The following is a 9,489-nucleotide window of genomic DNA, read 5'->3' as shown; positions in this document are numbered from 1 at the left end:
TTTCAATTATTATACATTATATATGTATATAGATTATTGCTATTTAGAAATATGCTCTTAAACTTATTTTTCTTAAAACATAAAACAGTAAAAAAGAAGTAAAGCAAACAATTAGCTCTTCCAGTCATGACCTTTATACTCAGTTGCTGCTTGACGTAGGTTGCTAAGCCTTTTAAAATTTTGCACGTGGAGGATATGAAACAAAATATTTTTTTAGGTTTTATATATATGCAGTTGAATTACCAAAAAATCTTAAATTACTATATCAATACCACAGAATTCCACTATAATTTATCAAGCTTAGTAACTAAGCTGTATTTCAGTCTGAAAAAATATGAAATTTTGAGCAGACTAAAGACCAAAATACCTCATTTAAATCTTGGTTCAAAAGAAAGAAATGGTGTTAGGTACGTTAGAAAGGCTGAGAAAACCACTAGGGGGACATTCTTTGCTTTCGATTGGTTATTCATGTTGTATATAGAAGTGGGTGTATATAAGAGAGTGTTTCCAAAAATGGAAAGAGGTGTGTGGGGTGCCACTGTGTTTGAATGATTACATGAGCAATATCTTAGCAAACTGAAAAGATAACAGGTTCTTATTTTATATTCTAGCTTGTCAATATTGGTAATTTGAGTTTCTAATTTGTACGGAACTATATACTTAGTATTTTGACATGACAAACATCTAACCAATGCTGCATTCAGCATACCACATGACACATACACAAATCGATGTTCAACTGTGTTTTTTGTATACTTACTTTTAAATTAAGAAATTGTGTAAGGTATAATACTGAAATTTGAATTATAATCTACAGTTTGATGCCAAACTTATTGACATAAATTCATGAAATAGTAGTTCAATGAAATTTTAAAAGTTGACAAACACAATGACATGGTCTTTCACCCATGACTCATCTGGAAAGGGTTAACAGTTTCTTGTTATCACCTGCACCGTATCAAGCATCATTATTTACACTAATATTATGTGATGCTAAACACTCTTTAATTTGGAAAATTTCATAAAATTTAACAAATTTTGTAATGAATAATAACTGCTCACCCATATGTTTCTTTTGAAACTTGATCTAGAAACTGCTAATCTAGTTTGCTTGACCTAACCAATACATATGTATCTGCACTTTCTTTCACTCCATAGTTTTGCTGCCCTAAATCAGCCATCTTTAATTCAAAGCCATCTTTACTCCTAGGTGAAGCTATAATAAAAATTTCTGACAGATAGCTGACATGACTTTTTGTGTAGGCAAGTCCAAAAATATTTTGGTCAAAATTGAGCACTTGTTTTCTAATAACTGCACTTGTGGCCTATATTTAGACCAAGTTTAACATCTAATTGTAGGTTGTTAAGATGTATTAGTGTACCAAATTTGAAAAATATCTTTGAAAGTTAAGTATGTTTTTCTATCAAATAAAGTTTCTGTACTTTTGATGCAAAGAAAAAAAAATAATAGGAAGAGATGCAATCAAAGTTGGAAATTTTATATCTTGTGTATTTGGTATGTGAAGTAAGAGTCCACTGAAAATATGTGGTAGTCTGGAGTACCAATGTCCAAGTTACAGAAAGTGGAAAATTGCTAAACTGTCACTCCTGTTAATAACACACAGTGTGTCATGCACAACACACTACCATGTATCTTGATCCATATTTTGTTTCTCACACAATGTTCTTTCTCTGTTACTGGTTTTACTGCTACGTCTTCATTCACACCCCTTTTGTCATGTCACACCATGTGGCTGAAACATAGCTTTGAATATAAATACAGGCAAAGTTTATATAACATTTCATAGATCACATTATGAACTGTTTATGTTAATGTTGAGTAACTAATGTGTGAGCAATAACTTAGAAGACTTAAGAACAAACTACAAATCTGAAATTCTTTTATAGTTTCTTTATACATTATACACAATTTTTGGTCTTTAAAATTTTTTACTTTTAAATTATATTTAATTGAAAGCTATGGAAAAATTTTTTTATGACAAGGCATCAGTTGAGGTTTATTAAATTTAGTGACAGCAAAATATTCCAGTAATTCAAATCCTTATTTATTAAATATTATTGTTAGATTAGCATATTAAAAAAATAACAAGAAAGTATTGTAATATTTTTAAAACACTTCACAGCAAAAGTTTTGAAATTTCGTAATTCAATAGATTATAAGTTGACCTTTAAAAGTCCATTTTCTCTAGTGCATGCAACATGGAAGTCTTGTTTTTTAAATGTTATTACAAAGCAATAAGTATGATTTAAGTATTGGGTGATTTTATGTAACTTAACAGTTATTATCTAAAAATGTGAAAATATTTAATATGAATTTGTAATTCATATTTTTGAATTCATTCTTAGTGAAGAAAAAGCAAAACTGTTACGTGCTATGGCAGCTAAAATAGAGGATAAAGATCAAGAATTGTTGTAAGTAAAACATTATTTTAATTATTCCTAAATATCTGTTATATTAAATCAGTATCCATTTTATTGGGGTACAGAACCTGTTTTAAATTTAAGTAACAGAAATAAGGTAAAACAATTTTTCTCAGTACTTATTTAAGTCTAAAAAGTTGCATTTATTGAATATTTTGAAAACACTGAAATAGTTATTTTTGAGAAAGATATATTTACAAGAATAATACAGCTTTGAAAGTATAAAAACTTTGACTTTCACTATAGGATGCTATACAGTTTTAATTTCATATTTTATAATTTTTTTTTATGCCTTTTGCATAAAGGTATATTTTATTTTTTAAACAAAAATGGACATCTTACATAAATTGCATTAGGTCAGCCTAAATAAGTATACAGTTACTAAGTAGAAATGAGTTTAAAATGTGATAAGTTGAAGATAAGCCTAATAGTTCACAGTTTCAAATTAGCTAGACTTGGAATACTGTCCACCTAATTCAAATCGAAGTATAACATTATTAAGAATACATATAATATTTTAAACTTTTTATCTTCATATTCAGAATGACATATTGTCCTGTTTATAATTTTATGATTTTGTAATGATTTTAATTATGTATGTTTCAGAACCTACATGTCTTCTCTTCAGTTAGATATAAGCTCACTGAAGCCAGAAACTGAAAAAATTCCACAGGAACTCTTAGAAAAATGTGCTGCTTTTAGTGTAAAACCTACAGCCTTGAAGGATCTTACAGATTTAATGGAAAGTAAGGACAAAGAAAACATAGACAAAATATCAAAAACAGTTTTATTTTGTGCTAAAAACTGTACATTTGAAAAATATAAAATAGGATACAAGGATGAGTTGTAGCATTAGAGTCCTTTTATGGTAAATAAATGTCAAATTCACATGTAACGGTAAACATACAAACATACATCAGTTTGGAGTTATCACAGGTAGATTTTAACCCGTTACCTGCTGTGGCCATTTTGTCTTACCGTGAGGGCAAAATCACATTTGTGAATTGAAAAAAATATAGAGAACTTATCTTTTATTGGATTTCAGATGTTATTTTTGTAAATAGCATCATAACATTCAATTATTTGTACAAAATTGTATTATTTAATGAAGTTTAAAAGAAATTTAATAAAAAAAAAAATCCCAATATACGTTTGAGACTATAAATAAGCTCCTTCTAAGAAGAAAATGTTTTTTCAAATTTTTCTTTCCACTTCAATGCTGGTCCTGCCATCTATGATTGGTATCTAAACCTTTTTCTAGAGTGTTTTCTTTATAAAACAGCATCTGGGCATGTTAAACCTCAGTTGTAAAACTTTTAGCCAATCATAGTCAAAGGTGTCAATTTCAGTACCATGTTATACCAATCATTGTATTTCACGTTTGACAAATTATAGGATGATAAGCAAAGCACGTGACGAAACGTTGTTTTCTGGATTTTACAATATGAACATGAAGGGTGCTTATTATAGTAACTGCCATTTTAAGTAAAGGTTGTATTTAGTATTGGTCAATAGTACTTTTTTATAAGCCTTAGAAAACTTCTGGAAAAAACTGCATGGGATGTATGTGACTTTTATTATTTTTCTATAGTAGCTTAAGTCATGCTGTATCACATATCTATTTATATCAATCATTATATTGAAAAATTAACTCAAAATAGATATATTTTTTAGGAAAGAAGTTGATTCACGATTGTTAGGGTTAAGAGCTATCGAGTGACGAGTGCAAGGTCTTTACATGAATTAGGCTTAGCACTTTGAACTGAAAGAGTTTGTGATTTTTTATATTCTTTTGCATTTAAATTAGTAGTTTTAAGTTCAATTATTTAGCATAATTTTATATTTAGTTCATAACAAAAAATATGATTCAGTATTTAGAATGATAAACTTGTGTGATTTGTATGTACTACTATGTTTACTTTGTAGTAAGACCCACACTACTGTTGTTGCTTTAGCATTAAAACAGTTTCACTGATATATGAAAAGTTTATTCTGATATTTTGCAAATGGTTTAAAACTCAGTTTACAAGTGACAACAATAAACCAATATTTTGGTTCTGAAACAGACTAAATACATTTGTCTCAATAATACAGGGGAAGCTGACATTCACAGAGTAGGGGTCTCAATACACTGAAAAGCTTAAGTTTTGAATTTCTTAATTGTCTTGCCTATAATGATAGGAATGTGACCAGGACTAATATTTTAAGTGCTGTAAAGTAATTTTGTTAGTAATTTATGGTGTCTGTATCATTTGGTAATCTCTTCTAACAGGATGTATCAAGTAACTAGGGTCAGGCAGTGTTATTCAAACCACCTACCTGTACTGTAAACTATTAGTATTACATATATTTGCTAGTAGTGGCAATTAATCTTGTCTGTATAGTGAAACAACATACAAGGACATGCGTTGAAATAAACTTGTATGAAACTTCAAAGAAATGATATTCAAGTACTGAAAAGCTTTCTTACTATCATATCTACAGTAATGTTGAAATGCGGCTGTGCTAGATTGAACGACAGTGACCACCAACAAGCATGGTAGTTTACAGCAAATGTAAAAAGTTCACACTGCTAACCTCAATTTATTTGGCACAATAAACAAAAGTATAGCTGCAATGAAACATAAACTTGAAATAAAAATACACTTATGAAACAAAATTATAATGCTTTTTATGTACATATATAAACATGAAATCCTAGTTACTCATTTATTGTTTAGGTTTATTTACAAATATTATTTTAGGGTCTTGTATATTAGTTGAAACCATAAGGAGAGTACATGATTATGAAAAAATTAAAAATAGATAAAATTTGTATTTTATGGATGATACAAATTTTTTTTGGATTTCAAAATAATGTTCTAAAACATAAAAAGTAATAAGTTCAAATCAGGAACAAATATAAATATTGTAATCATTTCTTATAAATACCATTTCCTAATGTAATTTTACAAGATATTAAAGATCATAATGCAAAATAACTAAATTTATCAAAAGTAACAGGCTTTATGTTTCTTAAACAATATGTATTTATGAAAGCTCTTATGAATTTTCGAACAGTTTCATCCACTAGTTTTATTGTTGGAATGAAATATAGCAAGACTTGCATTCGCTACTCAGAAAGTTAGTAGCCGGTGGTCATCGGGTTAAGGAATAATTTAACCCTCTCACTATGGGCAGGTCAAAGTGCACATCATGACTTTTTAGAGTTGCATTCAAAATTTAATTATACTACTTTATTACCAGACTTTACTTGCCACCTGTCACATCCTTTCTTTCACAAATTGCCAATAATTCTATCTTATGTTTAATACTATATTATTTACAACCACTAGATAGCCAGAGTTTTGTTCTGTCAAATGATGCATTATGTTATGTTGTTTCCTGTGCGGAGAATTCAAATTTTATTTCGACAGGAAAGACATTCACAAGTTTAGCTAAATTTGCAATGGCTCTTATCGCATAGTTAGAAAGCCAGAAAAATTGTGATAGTTATAGAATATTGTCTGCTTTTTACATGTTATTATTCTATGTTCTTGGGAGCATTACTTAACTAAATAAAAAAAAAATTAATGTAGCAGTACTATTAGCATAAAACAAAAAGTGGGTTAAGTTTCATCAAAGTCTACAGCAATAAGAAAAGAAAGAAGACTAAGGTAAGTATTATATTTCTTGTTTTTCATGTGTATTCTTTATTTATTATTATAAAAGTAGCTGAAATTTAAATATTAGAAACCTTTTAGGTAAGATTAAGAAAAATAAAACTTTTTCATGAGGTTCTCTCGCGAGTAGCTTGATAGTAGCTCGTGAATTACATAATTTGATATGGTAACGTGAGCTTAATGTTCTTTGAGTAATTTACAACTTGTGTGCAGGATTATTAGTTAGGAAGTGTTCAAAGGGCAATAAAACAATAAAATTGAAATAGAAACAAGTGTATACTGTTACTAATTTTAAGCTATTTAGGTAAACAAGTCTAGTTTCCTCTTACAAATTGAAAGCATTTTATGGTGGTTACGAGGTTGGTCAATTTGACCAACCCTGTATAGAATTAGGGTAGAAAAAATAACAGTTTTACTGAAAAAATAAATTAAAATTTATTTAGAAGGTTTTATAGATTATGCAAATGAAATTTGACAATTTTTAGATGAAAAAGGTATTTTTAATCTTAACATGAAAATCACTTTGCTCTTGAGCAGTGAATGATTTAAATGCATATATTCATGGAGAAATGTTTAGTAAAAATATTTGATTAAAAATTCATTTTTCTTTTGTGTGTGTAAAAGACTTGTAATGCTTACTGGAAGCTTGCAAAATTTTGTGATTATACACAAAACATGTTAAAAGTTATAGTATGGAAACTCTAAAGGGCAATTTGGGGCCAAGATTTAGGTCAAAATCGACTGAGCCCATAGTGAGAGAGTTAATGTTAGTGTAGTGTATTTGATTTTCATCACAAGAAATTTTATATTAAGGGTTAGAATGCTGATATTAGTGAAACATGTCATTCCAAAGTTTGGTGAATAAACCTCTGATGTTTTTAAACACTTAACATTTAGTTTATTAGGAGTTTACATTTAGTATTTTCAACTGTCTTTTCTTTATAGCTTATTTTGCCATTCTAAAAACCTTGTGTAAGTATATCATTAAATATTACAGATTTGACTGATATCAGTAGAGAAGTTGAAAATATTCTCAGTGAAAGTAAGACAATGTTAACAGAAGAAGAAGAAAAGGAAAAGCATCATCAGGTATTTGTTAATACATACAGATAAACAATTAATTATCTGAAAATTTAGTTTTAGTACACTATGGAATGAAACTGACTACAAGGAAAAAAGTTAATCTTGTGGTAATTTCAGTTTAATTTTATTAGCTTGTTTTTGAAGCACAATGCAATTAAGATTTTTCTTGTGAATTAATTGGAAATTTTGAGCTATTATAATACTATTTTGAATCTGGATATTCACACAGGTATTAATATTAGAGGCTAGATTAGTGTTTTCATTGTGAAAGTAAATGGTGGCATGGGATTAAGTTTTGTTCTTAAAAATATTTTATCATTTAGATAGAAAATGTACTCTCGACATCAATTTAAGAACAGCTGTTCCTTGCAGTTATTTTAAGTTTTGATTTGCTTCTGGAAATGCATAGTTTATAGACTTATTATAGTTTTGATGCTCACTTGTTGCTTGAAAAACTGAAAAAAATGTTTCAGAAGCATAACTGAGATATTTAATACATTTATTATATAATAAAAGATACATCAATACACAATTGTGTAATAATCCATGGTGTTAGTGTCAGAGGTTTTAATGTATTTTTTTAACTTAAATAGTTCTGTTTATTGTTTAGCATTTAATAATTATGAATTAAAAACATAAAGATAAACTTTCAGGTGACACATGGAAAACGAGCACCATCAATGATCACCTGTGAACTGATGAAAGAATGTGAGAAGTATCAAGTGGCTCACAAGAGGGCCTCAGAATCCAATGCCACATTACATAAAGCTTTGTCACTACACTTGGACAACCTGAAGCTCCTGACAGGACCACTTGAAGAATTACAAAAAGCTTTGCCCTCTGTTTCACTCTTGGATGGTATTTGTATTTCTTTTTTTATTCTTCAGAATCCAGACAAAAAATAACCTTTGTCTTGTTCTGCTAAACTTGTTACAGTTTAATTTTTATTGTAGCCACTATCCATGGCTTACATGATTTAAAATAAAGAGAGTATTTTAAATGATTTAAGAAAAAGGAGGGATAGCAAACATCTAAAAATAAAAAAAGTTTTCACGAGTCTTTCGAGTTTATACTTTGTTAAATATTTTACCTAAACTATATATATATATATATATATATGTGTATGATATCTAAGCTTTGCATTTTGGATTGTCAGTCATTGTAGTATGAGACTCTGAAACTGTCCAGTGCTTTCTTGGAAAATGAGCTAACAGCTTATTCCATTATATTTAGTTCCAAATTCTGAAGGTGGGGCTCGAGAGTTGGAGAAACTTCACAACAAAGTTGAAGAGATGCGATGTCAGAGGTCTATGTTGGAATCCCAATTGCGAGAAGCTGTACAGAATGATGACATTACTAAACTTCTTGTTACTAGGGATAAAAATGATGATTTACAGGCAAGTAATATCATGTATTCTATTTTATATGTATTCAATCCATGTAATTGTACAGTAAGATGTGCTAGCTGTCTTTAACATTACTTCATGTTTGTGGCTCAATAGCTTACCCCAAAAAATGGTATTTTTTAAGGTTGGAAATTAATGATCTAAAATTCTGCCATTTTATTGCAGAAACCTCAAATGTATTTTCAGGAAAGTTGTAGATTTGTTAATCATGATTACTTTGTAATAAGATTGAGTAGCATAAAAATATGTTAACCCTTTCGAGACGGGTCACAGGTGAAAGGCCATATCATCTCGTTTGTTGACTCGCATTCAAAATTTTATTGAACTACTATTTCATGAATTTATATCAATAAGTTTGATATCAAACTGTAGATTATAATTCAGATTTTAGTACTATATATTACTCAATATCTTAATTTAAAAGCAAATATTAAAAAACACAGATAAACATTGTTTTTTGTGTGTCACATGGTATGTTGAATGCAGCACTGATTCAAATTAAATGTTTGTGAAGTCAAAATACTAAGTCTTTAGTTTCGTACAAATTAAAAACTCATTACCAATATTGACAAGCTAGAATATAAAATAAGAGCCTCTTATCCTTTCAGTTTGTTAAGTTATTGCTCATGTAATAAATCAAACACAGTAGCACCCCACCCACCTCTTTCCATTTTTGGAAATGTTCCCTTATATACACTCGCTTCTATATATGACATAAGTAACCAATTGGAAGCTCAGAATGTCCACCTAGTAGGCTTTCTCAGCCATTTTAACGGGCTTGGTGCCATTTCTTTTTTTTGTAACCAATATTTCAACGAGGTAGGGTGTGTCTTTAGTCTGCTCGAAATTTCATATTTTTTAGACTAAAATACATCTTAGTTACTAAGCTTGATAAA

The 9,489-nt window shown here is 29.0% G+C and overlaps 1 protein-coding gene across 1 annotated transcript in view; it reads left to right on the top strand.

Annotated features, from left to right (window-relative positions):
* LOC106457073 (tyrosine-protein phosphatase non-receptor type 23-like) overlaps positions 1 to 9,489 on the top strand; it is a 69,477-nt gene that overhangs the window by 33,425 nt on the left and 26,563 nt on the right. The window contains exons 10-14 of the mRNA XM_022382891.1: positions 2,368 to 2,433; positions 3,049 to 3,188; positions 7,102 to 7,193; positions 7,841 to 8,045; positions 8,421 to 8,584. Coding sequence (XP_022238599.1) covers positions 2,368 to 2,433; positions 3,049 to 3,188; positions 7,102 to 7,193; positions 7,841 to 8,045; positions 8,421 to 8,584 — 667 coding nt within the window. The remainder of the gene's footprint in view (positions 1 to 2,367; positions 2,434 to 3,048; positions 3,189 to 7,101; positions 7,194 to 7,840; positions 8,046 to 8,420; positions 8,585 to 9,489) is intronic.

The sequence above is a fragment of the Limulus polyphemus genome, unplaced genomic scaffold, assembly GCF_000517525.1.
Source record: "Limulus polyphemus unplaced genomic scaffold, Limulus_polyphemus-2.1.2 Scaffold289, whole genome shotgun sequence".
NCBI lineage: Eukaryota > Metazoa > Arthropoda > Merostomata > Xiphosura > Limulidae > Limulus > Limulus polyphemus.
This window is presented reverse-complemented; position numbering and strand designations above follow the sequence as displayed.